We start from the raw sequence: 18,030 nt of genomic DNA on the forward strand, positions 1-18,030 counted from the left end.
TAGCAACCAAAGTATCAGCTCTCCCTCTGTCTCTTTCCACCATTTTCCATCTTCATTTCTACTTCCCACAGCTCATATTCATTCACCTAGACCAAAAAAACTTTAGTCTAATTTGACTTTGCAATGTGCTAGAAGACGTTGTGAGCATGCGGAGTTTTCGGACCACTCAAATGCAATCTTACCCGAAAACGTTGACCATTTTGAGCTTCCTTTTAATTAATTTTTGTGTTTGATTTGCAACAAGAATGGCCCAAAATCATTGACCAAAGACTTCATCTTTAAGCTAAATTCATTATGTATTCGAAGCTAATGCCTATGGTGCGAATGCAATGAAGTACAAGAAAATCCGAAACATTGGCAACGAAGAATTAGTATTACTACTGCTACTTTGTTTCTTTTTATTATTTTCATTGACTATATAAGCATAAAAGGGGAAAAATTGCATCAGTTTGATGGCAGCATTTGTTTTGTTGCATTTTAAGCATTGAAGAGGGTAGCAATGATGACGCTATCATTCTTCCTTCCATCTGAGAAGCTTTCATGTTTGAATTTAACCATTCCCAAGAACTGTAAAAACCCTCTCCCCCATAAAAGCCCACAATAATTAGATAATGAAAGAATTTTACTTCAACTAACCCACCGTTGGTGTTTTTTTTCTGTTTTTTAGTACTGATGGGATGGGACCATCCATGTAATTTTGTACTTTTTGACATTCATAAATACACCAAAAAAACAAACAGCAAAATCTGATATTGGATGCTGCATTAATGTCTCTTGAACCTGTTTCAAGTTAATTGTCAATTAGTAAGTACTGCAGTAGCTACTGATTGCGTAGCAAGCTGAAAATCTTTTTGTTTTGGATTCAGTTTGATTGCATGCATGGGAGTGTGATTTTGTGATGATGGTGGGGTTTGGGATTGGGTTTCTGAATTCTGAGTCCCTGACTGAGATAGCATGGGCTAGTAATTTGGGTACAGGGTGTTAGTTGCCTCGGGCTGCAAGGATTTCCATATGTTGTTGCATTTGTAATTTTTGTATTGCTACCAAGCCAAGCTTGAAATACCACTGTCTACTAGGAACAGTAGCATTTAACGGTTACAGAGCTTACCATGGATGTGGATTTCTGGCATGTTGCAAATGATGTATCCACATCCTGGGATTAATGATTAATAATCAATAATCAAAAGACACCTAACATTAATTGGCGCCTGGTAGGAGTTGTGTGTTTTGCAGTCATGGATGATCAGCCACGTATGCAGAATAAAGCCAAGTCAGAGGTGGATTTCTGGGGGATCTTCTCTCAGCCTCTGGCTTGCCACCAAACCCACCCACCTCCCCATTTTTGCCAAAAGAAGGGATGGTGACCTAATGCTGGCAAAACGTTGCCGCAACTCGTTTACTCTCTTCCTAGCAGTCACCTACATCCCCTCTCTACCCTTTTCGAGGTTCTTTGTGTCATCAAAATGATAAGACGGTGGTGAACAGAGAGAGAAGAATCATGCTAGCTCATGGATATTGAGTTTGCTGTAGAGAGAGTACTGTTGAGTTCCGGATTAAAACCAGGATTATAATTTCCTATAAATCATTAGCTAGTTGTTCCATATTTAATCCTATTCGGGTTAGAATGTAATGCTTTAAGAGTTGAGAATGAGTATTATAAGAGATCGAACATTTATTTGATATCTCTACTATTTGTGTTACTGTGTAAGAATCTGAGTGAAGGAGGTAGAAAAAGGTGAAAAGCAGCAAGCATGCTTTAGCTCCTCAAAAGTCACGGTCACTCCATTCCATATTTGCTGCTCCGTTTAATTTATAGATAAATTAACCAAGAAAAGGCCACGTATGCAAAGCCGAGCTGACAAATAAGCGGAAGCGAAGCAAAGTAAAGTAAAGCAAAGCAGAGTGAGACGCTCTTTCTCTTTCTTTCTCTGGCTGGAACCTTCACCGCCTGCTGTGCCCACCTCCGTCCTCTTTCTTCTTCTTCTTTTTAGAGAGAGAGGGAGAGAGTGAGAGAGAAGGAAAGAAGAAAAGGGTTTGCGTTTTGTGATTTGTTTAGTGAGAGAAACGGGTGGAAAAGTTAGAAACGATAAATAAAAATCAGATCTTTCGGAAACCATTTTGTTGTTGTTTTTTTTTTATTTCCCAGAAAATCCTCCACATTTTCCTGGAAAGTTTCTGCTTTTCGTTTTCGCTGTTGTTTTTATGGTGTTCTTTTCTTCTCTATCTCGTTTCTCGAGGGATTTGGTGCGGTTCGGTTGATTCCACGTTCGGTCTCTGGAGTCAGTGGGTGCGTTCCCCTTTTCTTCTCGAATTGAAACTATTGATATAGGAAAAAAGAAAAACAGATGAGGGGGAGATCCGTACGATTGGTGTAGTAATAATTAGCAAGCATTGTAAGAGATTGAATGCGTTGCAGCTTCATCTTAGAAGCGCTTTACTCACTGTTTTTCCACTGTTTCCAAGCACCGACTCCTCTCTCAGTTTAAAGCTCACTCTTTTGTTCATTTCCTTATCTGTTTTGCTCTGCTTTCAGTGAAATTTGATATATTTTTTTAGTAGTTCAACAGATATGAAGAGAATTACTAGTCCAGAATATAGGCCTTGTTGGATAACTAAGAGAAAAGCTTATTCATTTTGTTCCAGATCTGATCATTCTCTTTATCATTTTTGTCCTGTTTCCACTCTAGCTATATTTTAGGTTTGCTCTTTCATATATTTTGCTGCTTTAGTTACTGCTTCTTAATGCCAAATGATGAGTTTCTGCTTCTGTTCTCTAATTGTTTGCCACAATGTGCGGAACAGAACATGATGGTTTTATTTCTTTTCCATTGAACACTACTAGCTTCAAAGATCAAAGCTTTTCCTTTTGCCAATTGCTGAGATGTCAGGTATATTAATACTATATGTTTGCTACTTCATGAAATGCTTGTCTTCTTTTTGACTTGTTAGTGTCAGCCCTGTTTAATTTTACTTTGGTTTTTTCAATATTGCCTAGGGGTGGAAGAAATTGGGGTGAATGATGAAAGCAGAGACAGAAGGTCTGATTTTGACAACTCTGAGGATGAGAGGAGAAGATCCAAGATTGGGACCCTGAAAAAGAAGGCCATAAATGCGTCCAACAAGTTTACTCATTCCCTTAAGAAAAGAGGGAAGAGGAAAATCGATTACAGGGTCCCTTCTGTATCCATTGAGGATGTCAGAGATGCAAAAGAGGAGAGTGCTGTTCATGAATTGCGTCAGAAACTTCTTCATAAGGATTTGTTGCCTCCCAGGCATGACGATTATCATATTTTGTTGAGGTCAGTTGGTGGTTTCAAACACCTGGTTGTAACCCTTTATTATGTTAAGTCAGCAAATTTGGCCGCTTGATTTGTTAAAGGTTTCACATTATACCTGGCCAACTTAAGTGTGCTGAGAAGTACTACTTTTAACTTGTAGATTCTTGAAAGCTAGAGAGTTTAACATTGAAAAAACAATCCAGATGTGGGAAGACATGCTTAATTGGAGGAAAGAGTTTGGAACGGACACCATTTTGGGGGTGAGAAATGTAAACTTTGTTCTATCTATTTCATTGCATGTTCTCTAAATCTGGAAAAGCGTTGACAAGCCAAACCACAAATCAATGGCTTGCATAATATTTGATGAGGTCAAATAGGTTTCTGGCATCTTAGAATTTGATATTACTCTAATGATTATTACGCACAGTTTATAATAGCTAAGATTATGTTTTCGTGCAGTATCCTTTTATTGTATAAGTTTAACCTTTTTTTGAGTCAATCAATACTTAGGATTTCAACTTTGAAGAGCTGGAAGAAGTATTGCAATATTATCCCCAAGGGTACCATGGAGTTGACAAGGAAGGAAGACCTGTTTACATTGAGCGGCTTGGGAAAGCCCATCCCGGTAGGCTTATGCGTATCACCACCATAGATCGGTATTTGAAGTACCATGTCCAAGAGTTTGAGAGAGCTCTGTTAGAGAAATTCCCTGCTTGTTCAATTGCAGCAAAGCGACAAATCTGTTCAACAACTACTATATTGGATGTGCAAGGACTGGTATTTGACTCTTATCTTTGACAGCCTTTAACAAATTGAAGATTTGACAACATTACAAATAGCATTATGGCAGAACTTTGCCAGCTTTTTTTTTTTTTTAAAAAAGCAACTTTGCCAGCTTCGTAGCTTTTAGAAAACGTTGCATTGCCAATGTACACATGATTTTTCCTTTTTATATAGGTCTAGCACTGGAACTGAATACAAGTGCTGCATTTCACTTTAATTTTTGCTATGCCCCCACTTTACTGATGACTTAAACCATGCCAATAATGGACTGTGCAATAGGGCCAGCCCAACTTACCGTGGAATGTTGAAATATTTTCTTCCTCTAGTGGTGGCTGTTTTGAGTCATTTACAGCAATCTAATGGTAGAATAATAATTGGTAATTAAATGTTGTTTTGAATGTAGGGCATGAAGAATTTTAGCAGGACTGCTGCAAATCTTTTGGCTGCCATGACTAAAATAGACAACAGCTATTACCCTGAGGTATACAATACAATCCAATCATATTTTTACTTTCTGTTGCTAATTGGTATTTAATTCTTTTTTGTATGGGTTTACAGACATTGCACAGAATGTACATAGTCAATGCTGGTCCTGGATTCAAAAAGATGCTTTGGCCTGCTGCTCAAAAATTTCTTGATGCAAAGACAATCGGAAAGATAAATGTAAAGGATATGGCTTTAGGCATTTTTTTTTTTTATTTCCCTTTTCTTGCCCTCTAGATGACTCAATTTTTCATTTACAAATTGCAGGTTTTGGAGCCCAAATCTCTGGGTAGGCTACAGGAGATCATTGACTCTAGGTCTGTTTATTATCTGTTTATTCTTACCTGCAAGAGAATTCAATCTATGATTACTCCTAAGTCCTTTCTTTTTCTTCACCTCTTTCAGTCAGTTGCCGGACTTCTTAGGAGGGTCATGCACTTGCCCTACAGATGGAGGGTGCCTTAGATCCAATAAGGGTCCATGGAATGATCCAGAGATAATGAAGGTAGCCGTCCCCTCAGTCAAAGTAGTTCTGTTTGTATAATATGCTGCTTCTTCCTCTTAAACATGAAATGTTTGTTAGACATGATTTTAGGTTACTCAACTTTTATCTGGAGATTAACATGTGGTTGTGTCGATAGCTTGTACATAATGTGGAAGCAACATTTGTGAGGCAAATCACCAGAGTATCTAATGACCGGCATAAATATGACTCTTATGTTCAGACGCGGTCATTAAAGGTAAGTGTTAAGTCTATTGATCATTGAGCTCAATAATGTTCTGTGATTATATCTTCTATGCATGTCAATTGACACATAATCTGTTATGACAGGGAAGGGCTAGCAACACATCAGCAGCAGAGTCTGGTTCAGATGTTGACGACCAGTGTTCTCCAATTGGACGAAGAAGCACTGCATTTCCTTGTTTGGCACCAGTTCATGAAGAAGTGAGTTGCAAAAGCAGTATTCTGTTTCATTGTGGTTACTAATGTGTGTTTTTGTGCCTTTTGAATAAAATTGATTGTGATTTATGCAGGTGAGAATATCCGATCCAAATGCTTACTATAGTTGTGATGATAGTTTCCCTCTGGTTGAGAAAACTATAGAAAGTGACCAAGGACCACTATGTTCCCTAGATCAGTTGCGTAATTTCGGTAATATGGATAGCCAATCTCGCAAACAGGCATCTTCTTCGTATTCAGAAGGTATTTAAAATGCTATTTTATTACAGTAATCAGTTGTCTTCTTCCTGGAGGATACTTTAAGTTCTTCATTGTTTATGGTTTATTTGATGGTATATGGACAATGTTTCTTGTTCGCTATCTGGTTTCACAGATAGGATATAGATATTCACCATATAGTTGACGGATGTTTTGTTATAATCCCTACCTTTGGGATTTATTTTCTAAGTTGATGTTAAACTTCAGGAACATCAGTCACCCATTGGTTGGACACTGTCAAGGAAAGGGTTGGGAGAAGGAATATTCATTCTGTGGCAAAAATGTTAATAGCTTTATTGGTCAGACTGGCTGCTTTCATTCGCACTGTTCGATCTGAATCTTGGAGAAAGACAAACAACATTCATCCTTCCAGTGCAATGGAATCCAGCAACACGAATAGCCATTCAAATTCACCAGCACCTGAAGCTGTTAATGAAGAAGACCATGTCCTTCCATGTATAGAGCGTCTTCAGAAGCTAGAGAAAGCATTTGAGGAACTTAGCAACAAGCCTGCTGGAATTCCCGTAGAAAAGGAGAAAATGCTTATGGATTCTCTGGACCGGATCAAATCCGTTGAGTTTGACCTTGAGAAAACAAAGAGAGTATGGCTCATCTTACTTACTTTATAAGGTTTGAGGACTGGACTTCGATTTCAATGATCACAATTTTTTGTTTTGACGGTGGTGTCATTTTACAGGTTCTACATGCTACGGTGATGAAGCAACTTGAGATTGCAGAGTTGCTTAAAAATATACGTGAGTCTAAAAATCGAGTAAGTTCCATTCTCCATAGAATAGTATATTCCACAGTATTGCAATCTTGAACTTGATCCTGTATTCTGGTGTTTAGAAGGCTTGAATTTCTAGGAGGTTGCAAATGTGTTTTGGTACCTTTCCTGTGATAGGGTTGTTTGATGCCTTCACACCAAATGAAAAACAATTCAAGACCCTACTTTGCTTTAAGTTTCTATCAATTGTTTGGATAGGCAAACCACCACCTTGTCTGCTTATGAAAAAGAAAAATGATAGATGTGTATAAAAGATGAGCTCGAGCCATGATTTAGAGTTCCAAAAGCCGATTTATTATCTTGGTGTTCATACATTCTTTTCAAGTCATCGTTTTCTTCCACTAATAGTGATGGTTGTTGGCATACTTGTTGCAGCAACGAAGATTATTCTGTTGAATGTATGGAGATTGACCATGTAGACAGAGTGGAGCTATAGGAGGGTTGATGCCAGACAAAGTACGCCATCGGGGGCCATCTTTGTTCGTGGCACGTGGATGAAACATGGGTTGGACGCTTTCTTTTTTAGCTTCTTCATCTACTTTTAACACCCACCACATGACTGAAGTTACTGTTGAGCTGTACGGATTTTTTCCCCAAAGCACAGCTTTGAAACACTGGTGAGAGTAAAGAGAAAATATCAATGAAATATCTTCTTAAATGCGGCATGCTTTTCTTTTCCTTTTTCTTTCTGTTCAAATGAATATCGCCATGACCTACTTAATGTAAACACTGAGCATTGTGAATGAAATTTTGAATCCCAACTTGGGTGATATACTTCTCATCTTTCCATGGGGAAAGCCACCAACCATCATTCCAAGGGTACATAGTACATACTGTTTCCTCTTGAACCCGAGTTCTCTGCAAGTTCAAGGCACAAATCCCCTTTGTCTTTGTGGGCTACCGGTGATGCGGCCTGCTCACATGGTCCAAGTTCCATCTCAGCATTTCTCCCCATCATTAAACTTAGGTTTCCTGCAAGCGCTATAGGTAGAGGTTAGGCCATCTCGTGGAGCTGAAAGGATCCACCTGGAGCCCTCGAAGCGATCCAAGACATTGATCGGGTAAGACTTGGATCTTTCGTGATTAGCCAACCGTGCAAATGGAAGAACCTATGCAGTCTAAAGATGATGCGAGCATTGATGCTTTCATGATGAGATCGTGCAAGACCAGCACAAAGGCCTTGCCGTGTACGTGCTGCATTTTCTTTCCGCCAAAATGATGATTCTCGAGGACATCCAAGCCTCCCCGGATTGATATCGTTAGGGAGGTCTTGCCACAGCCTAGTCGTGTTTGGTGGGTTAGCGGAGGCTATCTCTTGACCATTGATTTTCTGTCTTGCCTTCTCGTCGCCTTGCTTTTCCATGCTTGTACCCCCAACTCAATGAATTACTACTATTTGGAAGAAAAATTGAACAGTTTCAAATTCAGGACTTGGTGGGGAGGCAGGTTGGCAGAGTTGACAGATATAAAACCAGAAGACGTGGCCTCCAAGACCAAGACAGCTGACTTTGGTTCATGCGTCTAACTGTCTTAAGTCTAACCCAAACCCAAACCCAAAAGAATCATCGAAGTATTGATTTGTTGCTCGTGATGTCATTCACTCATTAATCGTAATGCTAGTCGTATATAATGAATTTGGTAATCCTTTCTAGATGTTGGAATTAAAATAACAAAAATGAAATAAAAGAATGGTGGAATGATATTCCTTCTCGTGTTTGTTTTCTTCCTTTGCATGGCTGGTTCTAGCTGGAAAGCTGACCAAGCATGTAGGTTATTTATAGCAACATCACCTAGTCCATCAAATGGAGTAAATAAGAAGTTTATGGTCTCGCATTTATTGTGCCAAAACTGTTATGAATCCAATCCAACTGTATTGAGTTTAAGGTTGGTGCACAAGAATTATGCCCTCCATGTGATTTTTGGACCCAAGGCATGGCAAATTTATGAGTTGAATGAAGGTAAAATTAAGGAGCTGAACAAACTAATCATAAAAGACATCATCTACTTATCCTGTGGATGAAACTGAAGTCTTAGCATTGGTCCTCACATTTTGAGGGGAGGGGGCAATTCAACTCATTCGATTACTATTCTAAATATTATATAGGTCAGTGCTGAAAATCACAATTAACGACAAACTGCCGTTGTCGATAGTTTCCACACTGAGTTGCTTTTCTTTTTCCAGGTAAGAGAAGAGAAGGTAGATAGTGAGTGAATTACCCTCTTGACCCTTTGTTTTGCAATAGTACCACTAACTTTTACCATAACCCTCTTTGAACCAGATGATCTCATTCTCATCAGCTAGTAGTAGAGTCGGTCAAAAAACAAGACTCTGGTGTTGTGAGGTGAGAGACAGTGTCTTAAAAAAGGGTTGGTAAATCTTAATCTTATGTTGTGGAAGTGTTAGCCTTAGGACAGTAGGAGGGTGAAGCAAATAAGCCAGACCCCACTTCACCCCAGTTTTCGCGTTTTTGGCTGTAATCCATTTTCAATCATAAGCAAAACACGCCCTTTCTCTGTCTTTCTTTATTTTATTCATTCCAACCTCAACCTTCCAAGTTCTGAGCTTTCTGTTGTTTGAATACCAGAACAAAGGAGAAACAGAAGCGAAGCTGATCTGTTTGCTCTCTGTGTTAACCCAACAGCAAAAACCCTCAAAAGAAACAAACCAAAAGAAAGAAAAGAGATGATGGGGAGAGAAAAGTGTGTCTTTTTGTTTGCAGTTTTCTTCCTTACGTTGGGTGCCTCTGCTTCCACATCAATTTCAGGTATTCATCAAAAAGAAAATTTCTGTAAATTCTACAGCTTCTGAATCTATCATTCACCGTCTAATATGTGATGATCTGGATGCAGATGGTGTCTTTGACTCTTTCACTTCTACAGGAAGGAACCTCCTTCAGGCCAAGAAAGGTTTTTTTTTTCTTTTCCTCTATAATACCACCCTTTAAATTTTACTTTTTTTTTTCTGGGATCAATTTTGTTTAGAATTTGCTAAAGCATTTGCTGCCAGATCTAATGGCTTGAAGGGTTTTTTTTTTTCTTGGTGTCAGCCTGTTTGAGATCTTCTCTCTTTAATGCTCGAGTTTGATGGATGAACCACACAAATGATTAAGCTGTAAATCTTAGGATGATGGGATTCTGCTTGTTTAGAATCTTCACCAGGGAGAGAAAGGGATGGAAGGGGACTTTCTCTCTCTTCTTTTCTTTTCTGGAAGCTCTGGCAGAGAAACTATTTTCATGCTTTTTCCATTCTGCTTTTATTTAAAACCATAACCATCACAAAACTTTCATTTGACAATATACCAAAATGATTTGCATGATATCCAAAGCGAGAAAGCTGCAGATCAAGGCCTTGTTCTATCAGACACTGTATTTCTTGGTTCATCTTATATTTTCATAGCATCTTTATCAATGGAGCAAGTTGCATAGCTTATTTTCCCTGCTTGTTTTCTGTTTTCTGCTTATTCATCGGAGAGCACTGTTTAAAAATGTTGATTCCATCTTAAGGTCTCTTGGAACTTATTGATGATAGCTTGAGAGCAAACTTTTTGTTGAGTTCTGTTGTTTAACTATGGAAGGATATTAAACATGATATATACTATTTTGCTGCTTCATCTACAGCTTGCCCGGTTAACTTTGAGTTTCTGAACTACACAATTATCACAAGCCGATGCAAAGGACCTCAGTATCCACCTGATCAATGTTGTTCAGCATTCAAGGACTTTGCTTGCCCGTTTGCAGAACAGATCAATGACTTGACAACCGATTGTGCTTCAACTATGTTCAGCTACATTAATCTTTATGGGAAATATCCTCCAGGCCTTTTTGCTAGCGAGTGTCGTGAAGGGAAAGAAGGGCTTGCATGCCCTGCGTTACCGCCATCAACATCAGTAAATGCCAGTGGTAGTCAGCTAATATCTAATCCATCGCTGCTGCTAATGGCCACAGCTGGCTTCCTAGTGTTTCTATTCATGTTGTTATGAAAGCCTGCAAGTGAATTTCATTTATTATAATCGTTTATTTATATCATTTTTACCCCCACTTTTAACCTTGTGAAGAGTACAGTAGTTCCATACATCGGGTTCTTCAGCCATGCTTTTTCTTTGTACTCGGAAATCTAATTGATGTACATCATTGGAATGCTACTTAGTCCCAATAGTTGTGGGGAAACAGGCTTTCAGTTGTAATTTGCAGCCATCAAATGAGTTTATGCTTTTCCTGTGTGATATGAGATGCAAGCGTTCTCTATGTTGGTATGGATTGGGTGTGCTTTGGCTATGAATAGGATCTCCTTCCCGAGCTTTGAAGCCTCTATCTAATGGATTCATCTTACTTCATGGAGGAATCTGTCCTGAAAAAATCTCAGGCTCTGACACAAAAATCCATCTCCCCTAAAAGAGAGAATTGGATTTGTCATCTCTACACTGTTTGGAAGTAAGGCATCCAAAGTTATCTTCTCGGTAATTAGGTTCCAACGAACAATTACATCTGAACCTATAGGCGGACATGGTTTGTGGCAAAGCAATGATCATGGAATGCATGCTGCCATTACCAATTCTTTTCTTATCAATTGCAATTGCCACTGCCCTTTTTCCATCAATTTGCTAGTAGCTGCAGTCTAACACAGATGCATTGGACATTGGAGGAAATTTTAAAATATTTATTTTATCTAAAAAAGTACTATCATACACAAAGCCCTAAAAGCCCCATGGCTTAACAATAAGCAATTCACATTTCCATGCCACATCCACGTAATTTTTTTTCAATTCAAGGACTTGATTGCAAATTTTGCGAAAGAAAGACTTTAATTGCGTCAAAGGATAAAAATAGAAGGATGCAATTGCATGGTCACATAGGGTTCACGGGCCAACAAAAAATTATTGAAAAGTCGAAAAACCCTAACGAGATTAACAGCCTCCGAAGTGCGGAGCTTTATATTCCAAGCTGTTGGCGCTGGCTTTGCTTCTTTCGTGTTGCAGCAGCAACCTCAGTCTCTTAGTTGATCTCAGGCGTCCCTGCTTCTTCACCTTCCCCTGTTGGCTTTACCAAGGTACGTTCACGTTCTTCTCTTCGTGGTTTGATTGGTCGCTCAGAAAATGGTGCAAACTAGAAAAAGAGAAGGAAAAGAAAAGAAAGCACAACTTTCGTTTTTATATGCTGTTGCTACTTCGTCTTGTGTAAAGCGAAAAGTTACCCCTTTGTTGTTGTTGTGAGATCCAAAATACACAGTGTTCAAAAGGCTACAACACAATGCATTGATCAATTTGATTGCAGGGGGAAATATGGGAAATGTCTTTTCTTTATTTGGGTGGTTTTGAAAATTCTGTCTTTGTTGTGACATGTGATGGGAAGGGAATTTGGCTTAACTGGATGTATCATAGGCTTCTAGTTTCATTCACTTTAGCAAATGGCTAAGGGTGTTGTTCCTATTGTTTGTACTGATTGTAGTCTTATTCTTGGTCCTGTGCCTCAATTGTTTGCTTCTGTTTTGCATTCTACATGGTAATGATAACAAAGATCCTGAGCAGCTAATTAAATTGTTTCCTCTCTGGACTTTGATGTCTTTGAAGAACCTTCATGCTTGGTTTGTAGTTTTTTTTTTTCTGGGGAATTTGATCTATTTTCGTGTTGAACATGCTTCAATGTTCTCAAAATATCAACTAACACCATAGTCTAGCCCTTATTCATTTTGCAAGCTTGTTTGCCTGATTGCATTATCTTTTTCCCCCTCAATTTGAGGTTTTTTGTTTCTACTTAATCTATCTCTTTCACTTCTAAAGGTGAAACCCAGAATCATACTTGATTCATTCTTTGTTTTTCTCTTCGTAGGAACAGCTAAGATGGGTCGTGTTCGCACCAAGACAGTGAAGAAGTCCTCACGTCATGTCATTGAGAAGTACTACTCTCGCATGACCTTGGACTTCCACACCAACAAGAAGATTGTTGCGGAAGTTGCTCTCATTCCTACAAAGCGCCTTCGTAACAAGATTGCTGGCTTCTCTACACACTTGATGAAGCGCATTCAGAAGGGTCCAGTTCGTGGCATTTCACTCAAGCTTCAAGAAGAAGAGCGTGAGCGTCGCATGGACTTTGTTCCTGATGAGTCAGCTATTAAGACCGACGAAATCAAGGTTGACAAGGAGACCCTTGACATGCTTTCTGCTCTTGGCATGGCTGATATTCCTGGCCTTGTTGAAGTCGAACCACAGGCTATGATTGCTCGCCCAGTTTTTGGTCGCCCGGGTGTTGCTGGTAGGAGATACTGAGATTATTGGGCTGTGCAGGTCGACTTGAGATTAAACAAGTTTTGATGGTGTTACTTAATATTCTTGCTACTAGTGAATTTTGATGTTTTTTTATGGATAATATGGCACATTGGTTTTTTTTTTTAATATTGAATTTGGATACAAATGTTACCTTAAAGTTCATTGAATTGATGATGGCAATCTCTCATATGATTTTTGGTTTTCAATCAAGTAATTGGAATATAACATCTTGACGTCTTCACAACTCATTGCCCTTCAACCTTGTTCAGATATATTAATCTTTATGTAAATGACGAGTAATGAACAACAGAATTTTGTCTATGGATGCTTACACTATAATAAAAAATGACAGTGGCTTAATTGTGCCACGCTCAGTCTGGACTCCTGCCTAGACTGCTTCATGCTTATACGACAATGAGGAAGATGCTCGACTTCTAGGGAGCCAGATGTTCACCACATTAGGGTTAATCTGGACTTACGTCGGAACTGCTTCTTTGTTATGCACCAGGACCCTGGGAAGGTGCTTAACTGCACAATCATAGATGCATGTTTAAGAGAGATGGAAACAAGTTGCAAGTTTCAATGTATGCAACATCAAGGCTAATACCTGTGAAACATCAAATCAATCTCATGTTGATTGAATGGAAATCACATTTTTATGCAAGGGAACTCCAATAACAACTATTTCACATAGAACTTACGGTTCTTACATATATTTGTACGCTAAACATGTTCATTGATGGAGTTAAGTAGCTTACATTGCTGATAAACTTTGCTCCAAACCATGCAGTATCTGCACCATGAGGAGGAGGGATGACTTTTATTCCATTCGATAGGGAAGGGGGGAGAAACTCATGTAGTTCCTTTTCTAACCTTTCTGGGAACAGTTAAACATACACAAATGTCAGAGATCATTCTAGTCAATCAACTTCAGCTACCTTTTCACTGGCAGAGGGTTTGGAAGATTATGATTTATCTTACATCCAACAATTCTCAAAATTAAAACAAAAGGAATGAAAACGACTGAAAATGCAGATTCTACCTGCAAGTCCTGGTAAACATGCAGTTCCCCCTGACAGAACTACAGTCTTAAACCAAGCATCATCACCTGTCAATTCTGCAGCATGACAATGCTCCATGCAAAGTGCTACTGCATGATGCAATCCCATAGCATGCCTGTACCAACATATTTATAAAAATTCAATATTTTCTTTCTTTTTTTGTATTTTCCCTTAAAGAGTATTTCGTTTTTGAATCATTTGCAAGATGTCAATCAGATCTCAAGAAATCTTAGATAGTTCACACACATTAAATATTTTCTTTATTTGTATTTTCCTTTAGGGTATTTCATTTTGAATTATTTGCAAGGCATCAATAAGGTCTCAAGATTAGCACTTGTGGTCTTCCTTATGAACCCAAGACGAACTGTTTTATTAATGCTATTATTATAGACTTACAGTCCTGCAACACGTGGCTGAAATAAGATCTCTCCAGTTTGAAAGCGTTCCTTTGAAAGAGTAAACCACCCCTCTGCTGGAACCTCCAATGATGCTTGGGTATCTTTAGATAGTTCTGTTTTATAATCAGCAGCAACATAGCATAGGTTCTGCATTTTAATGAAACTTAAAGAGCATCAAAAACCTTGAACGAGCAAGTAACTAATTACAGGAAAAAGGAAACAGAAATGGTCTTGCATGAACTTCATAGTGGTAAGCACCATCCAAAATTGAAGAAGATTACAGCATACCTCTTTTAGTGCCCGCACGGTGTACAATGATTCAAAGTTAATATTGTTCTGCTGCATGAGTTCCCTGAGGAATCCTGTGAGTTTCAATGCTCCCAGCCCAATGACTTCAACACCCACCTTACGCATAACTTTACCATGTAAAACTATAAAACAAAAAATACAGAAACCATATAAAATCGAATTCAATTATTTCTATGCCGAAAACAGAAAGTAGAGAAATACTCAACTTGGCAGAAAAAAATCACATTGATTAGTTTTTTTAATCCCCTTTATAACGGGACAGAAAAGAAAATGAAGGATATAAGAGATTGTCATGCAAAAAAGGAAATCAGAAAAAATTATAATAAACGCATTGATAAATCACCATTAATGCTTAAGGATTATTCACATATCAAACAGAAAATGATGAAAAAACTTGAGACAAGTCATGCGCTCACTTGGAACAACAGATGTAACTTGGAAACCAACGTTAACAACAATACCAGATGTTCGTCTTGCTGCATAGAGAGCTAAAGTAGCCTGCACAAATCTCATGCAAATGTCATTGAGTTAAGATCAAAGGAATAACAAAAGACTCTGTTTCTGAGTGGCTAAGTTGGAAAGAAATCAGCATTTCCACAGATGATTAAGAAAAAGAAACATAAATCATTAGCATTTCAAGCATGGAAAAAGATGAAAGATACATTCAATTTGCATTGTTCATAAGCTTTAAGAGAGGGAATAAGCATTGTCACCAATCAAGTTCCTTGTGCATTTTTTTTCCCTTTATGCCTCTTTCTGTTTGGTTGTTTCCTTATAGAACAATAATAACCAGTAGACAATATCTAGAGATAGAATGATGTACCTGATTGACAGCACAAACAGCAGGAACATTCAAGTCAAATAAGACTGTGTGGATGGCTTCTTTAAGCTGCCTTCTTGATGCTTTGGCAGATTCAGTATCTGCAGTAATCAAAATACATCCACAAGGAAGGTTATTAAGACCAATTAAATAGCAACAAAGCCACAATCTAAAATGCATGCAACAAAATGCAAATGCCAAGGAGCAAAGATCTAAAAGTCCGTATAGCTCTCAAGAGAGTATTCCTTATACAGTATTCGAACAAAATCATGACATGGGTTTCCATGAATTGAGCATTCAAAATTATGATAAAGCAGACAAAAATAGTAGCTAACCATCATAATGGCATATTGGAAGGGAGAGGAGAATTGGCTGAGTGTTTGGTTTAACCTGCATCCTGTACAAGACTACATCATCAAATTTACATCTCAAAGAATGAGTTGACTTGAGTGATGCGACATGCACATGCCCCACGTGAAAGAGAGGTTTAAAAATTAGAGGAAAGCAAAATTAAGGGATGAGCAATTGCAGATTAGACTGAAAAATAACAACACAACAAACCTGTTATAAATAGTTGCAAAAAAATGTCGAAGTCTAGAATACATGGGAGATTCGATGTTACCGAACTCCTGACACATCGAGGTCAAAGGCAAACTTTAAGTTAACATTATGTCTATACATATATAAGGAAGCTGAAGACGTATCCAACAACGGAATGGGATTTCCCCACATTCTGTGAAATTACAGGCTCACCAGAAATGTCGCAGACCGCCCGGATGGACAAGCATATTTGCTCCAACCGAACTTGCAATAGCCAGAACCACCTTTTTCAGGTTATGAAAGGAGAAAAGAAAACAAAAAAGAAGATAACCATCAAGAATTGTGAGGAACAAGAGACCAGCTATGTCTGTTTCAGATTCCACAGTACTAGGGACGATAAGTAGTTACCATCGATAATAACAGAACCACGGACTTGTGCACGCTGACCATAAATGCGCATGAAAGATAACTCCCCTGTCTGACTTGGGAATGTTCTGAAAAAAAAAAATCACAATACACTTGGTTCAATTATTCCCATACTGACGAAGAAATTCCAAGAGGAACTCCTAACAAAGTTAAAATGAATGATCCTGGTTCAATCAAAGCATAATTCGAGCAGAAAAAGGGTTGTGCTTGGTGGGAAAGAATAGGAAAGCAAAAGGGCGACGAACTGGAGAGGATAACCGGATCTCAAGTTCAACTCGGCGAAGAAAACACAGTCCCAAGGGTCGTGGTGGTGATTCTGGAGAAAGTATATCCATAGTCGATTATCAGACACAAGCAATCTCCAGGCTCTGCTGACGCAGCTCAGCTTAACGGCGTCCTTGGGCCCCACCAACCTGACTATCTGCACCAGAATATCCAGCGGAATCTCATCGAACAGCGCTCCCAACGATGAAGACGTCGTCGTAATAGTTGAAGAAGGAGCATCAGCTATTCGAGTGGCTCGGTGGATGGCTGAGTCGGAGTTTGAAGAGGAACGATTGGACACTGATTCCCAGACCTTCCTGAGCAACGTAGCCATAGCCTCAGTGCTGTCTGAATTTTGAGAAAAGAGAAGATTTTTCTTATGTCGGAATCAGACAATGATCTGAATTCAGATGAGATGGGGAGTTACCAAGTTAGGTGGGGGTGAACGCTTCTTTCTTCTTCTGCCTGCTGGTTGACGATGACGTGGAAAGAAACGGTAATGACACGTGGGGAATGGATAGCTCTGCAAACTAACGGCTCCTGCAACGTGGACCGTGGTTCCTCCTCTGTCTCTTGGCTTCCTATTAACTCAAATTTTGTACTAAAATTGTGTAGCCAAATTTTATATTTTGTTTTCTTTTTCATATATTTTTCTTTTAATATTTTCCTTTTTAATTTTAATAAACAAGGAATCTATGATTTAATTCAATTTAGAGAAAATCGTGACTAATAAAATTTGCAATGAGATAATAAAAGTGAAAGTGAAACGACTCTTTACATTGAACTCCATTCTACATCTTTTAAAAGGATTTAGACAATTAACTTTCAATTAGACAAAACCTACTTTGCTTTATATGCTTAAATAGAAGATGTAAGAAAAAATAATCTCATTGAAAATATGTACATGTCTTAAATTTAAAAGTAAGAATTTTTTTTAATTGATACATCTTTTAAATTGAAAACAAAAACTCATGATATAAAAATGTTGTTAAATTGAACTGCATGAATAGAGCTTAAAGATTGTAGATTTTCAAAAGAGTCCAGACGATTAACATTAAACCTTCTTTGTCATGTTTGTTTAAGTGGATGAGTGATAAAATAAAAAAAAATAATTTCATTGAAATAGAGACATGCCTTAAATTTATAAGTAAAATTTTTTTTCAAAGTAAAAGATTCGTATTTTGAATTAAAAAATAAATGCATGACATAAAATTATTAAATTAATTCATATGAGCAGAGTTAAAAATAGCCGACCTCGGATAATTGCCTATGGATTTATTTTCTTGGCAATCATCTTATAATTGATCAAAATAATCTAAAATTAGAGCTGATTTGACATGAATGGTAACTGGAGCTCCATTCAAAAATTTAGTTAATTCAAAATGGTATATTATATCAT

General features: G+C 38.1%; 4 protein-coding genes across 10 annotated transcripts; 3 read left to right on the forward strand and 1 right to left on the reverse strand.

Annotated features, from left to right (window-relative positions):
* Positions 1–1,377: 1,377 nt before the first annotated feature.
* LOC110419133 (Sec14p-like phosphatidylinositol transfer family protein) lies at positions 1,378–7,215 on the forward strand. Of its 6 annotated transcripts, XM_021432028.2 has the most exons (15): positions 1,381–2,287; positions 2,803–2,888; positions 2,996–3,299; positions 3,439–3,538; positions 3,789–4,055; positions 4,465–4,542; positions 4,620–4,724; positions 4,812–4,861; positions 4,950–5,049; positions 5,186–5,284; positions 5,377–5,490; positions 5,580–5,748; positions 5,971–6,365; positions 6,461–6,535; positions 6,926–7,215. In XM_021432028.2, exons 2-15 carry the CDS (start codon positions 2,882–2,884, stop codon positions 6,944–6,946), a joined length of 1,884 nt encoding a protein of 627 aa, XP_021287703.1. In that variant the 5' UTR covers positions 1,381–2,287; positions 2,803–2,881; the 3' UTR covers positions 6,947–7,215. The 6 variants fall into 6 exon arrangements, with proteins under 6 accessions (XP_089640150.1, XP_021287705.2, XP_021287703.1 ...); XM_089784024.1 differs by lacking the exon at positions 6,926–7,215 and having other exon boundaries at positions 1,378–2,287; positions 6,461–6,883; XM_021432030.2 differs by lacking the exon at positions 6,926–7,215 and having other exon boundaries at positions 1,378–1,902; positions 6,461–6,883.
* Positions 7,216–8,894: 1,679 nt separating this feature from the next.
* LLG1 (LORELEI-LIKE-GPI-ANCHORED PROTEIN 1) lies at positions 8,895–10,773 on the forward strand. The gene is made up of 3 exons (XM_021431895.2): positions 8,895–9,315; positions 9,401–9,457; positions 10,169–10,773. Exons 1-3 carry the CDS (start codon positions 9,234–9,236, stop codon positions 10,528–10,530), a joined length of 501 nt encoding a protein of 166 aa, XP_021287570.1. The 5' UTR covers positions 8,895–9,233; the 3' UTR covers positions 10,531–10,773.
* A 668-nt stretch (positions 10,774–11,441) lies between these two features.
* Positions 11,442–13,019, forward strand: LOC110419031 (small ribosomal subunit protein eS17x-like). 2 transcript variants are annotated; one of them, XM_021431896.1, is made up of 2 exons: positions 11,442–11,597; positions 12,377–13,019. In XM_021431896.1, the coding sequence occupies exon 2, from the start codon at positions 12,388–12,390 to the stop codon at positions 12,811–12,813; it is 426 nt and encodes a 141-aa protein (XP_021287571.1). In that variant the 5' UTR covers positions 11,442–11,597; positions 12,377–12,387; the 3' UTR covers positions 12,814–13,019. The 2 variants fall into 2 exon arrangements, with proteins under 2 accessions (XP_021287571.1, XP_021287572.1); XM_021431897.1 differs by having other exon boundaries at positions 11,457–11,597; positions 12,383–13,019.
* ARP8 (actin-related protein 8) lies at positions 12,961–17,045 on the reverse strand. Its single transcript, XM_021431894.2, has 12 exons — positions 16,613–17,045; positions 16,350–16,435; positions 16,155–16,225; positions 15,963–16,030; positions 15,737–15,798; positions 15,405–15,502; positions 14,998–15,079; positions 14,561–14,703; positions 14,271–14,419; positions 13,856–13,989; positions 13,572–13,690; positions 12,961–13,341 (listed from the first exon to the last, which is right to left on the reverse strand). Exons 1-12 carry the CDS (start codon positions 16,963–16,965, stop codon positions 13,264–13,266), a joined length of 1,443 nt encoding a protein of 480 aa, XP_021287569.2. The 5' UTR covers positions 16,966–17,045; the 3' UTR covers positions 12,961–13,263.
* Between the last annotated feature and the right edge of the window lie 985 nt (positions 17,046–18,030).

Source organism: Theobroma umbraticum, unplaced genomic scaffold (genome assembly GCF_002168275.2).
Source record: "Theobroma umbraticum cultivar Fairchild unplaced genomic scaffold, ASM216827v3 scaffold_67.0, whole genome shotgun sequence".
Lineage (NCBI taxonomy): Eukaryota > Viridiplantae > Streptophyta > Magnoliopsida > Malvales > Malvaceae > Theobroma > Theobroma umbraticum.

What these genes read in the sequence shown, in the direction of transcription:
- LOC110419133 (XM_089784024.1), top strand. An exon ending in TATTGGATGTGCAAGGACTG is followed by an intron (nt 4,056 to 4,464) that starts GTATTTGACTCT and finishes TTTTGAATGTAG; the next exon opens with GGCATGAAGAATTTTAGCAG. An exon ending in ATCTTCTTCGTATTCAGAAG is followed by an intron (nt 5,749 to 5,970) that starts GTATTTAAAATG and finishes GTTAAACTTCAG; the next exon opens with GAACATCAGTCACCCATTGG.
- LLG1 (XM_021431895.2), top strand. Translation starts at nt 9,234, where the DNA reads ATGATGGGGAGAGAAAAGTGTGTCTTTTTGTTTGCAGTTTTCTTCCTT. An exon ending in TGCTTCCACATCAATTTCAG is followed by an intron (nt 9,316 to 9,400) that starts GTATTCATCAAA and finishes ATCTGGATGCAG; the next exon opens with ATGGTGTCTTTGACTCTTTC. An exon ending in CCTCCTTCAGGCCAAGAAAG is followed by an intron (nt 9,458 to 10,168) that starts GTTTTTTTTTTC and finishes CTTCATCTACAG; the next exon opens with CTTGCCCGGTTAACTTTGAG.
- LOC110419031 (XM_021431896.1), top strand. Translation starts at nt 12,388, where the DNA reads ATGGGTCGTGTTCGCACCAAGACAGTGAAGAAGTCCTCACGTCATGTC.
- ARP8 (XM_021431894.2), bottom strand. Translation starts at nt 16,965, where the DNA reads ATGGCTACGTTGCTCAGGAAGGTCTGGGAATCAGTGTCCAATCGTTCC. An exon ending in ATGTTTACCAGGACTTGCAG is followed by an intron (nt 13,691 to 13,855) that starts GTAGAATCTGCA and finishes AACTGTTCCCAG; the next exon opens with AAAGGTTAGAAAAGGAACTA. An exon ending in GAGCAAAGTTTATCAGCAAT is followed by an intron (nt 13,342 to 13,571) that starts GTAAGCTACTTA and finishes ATGATTGTGCAG; the next exon opens with TTAAGCACCTTCCCAGGGTC.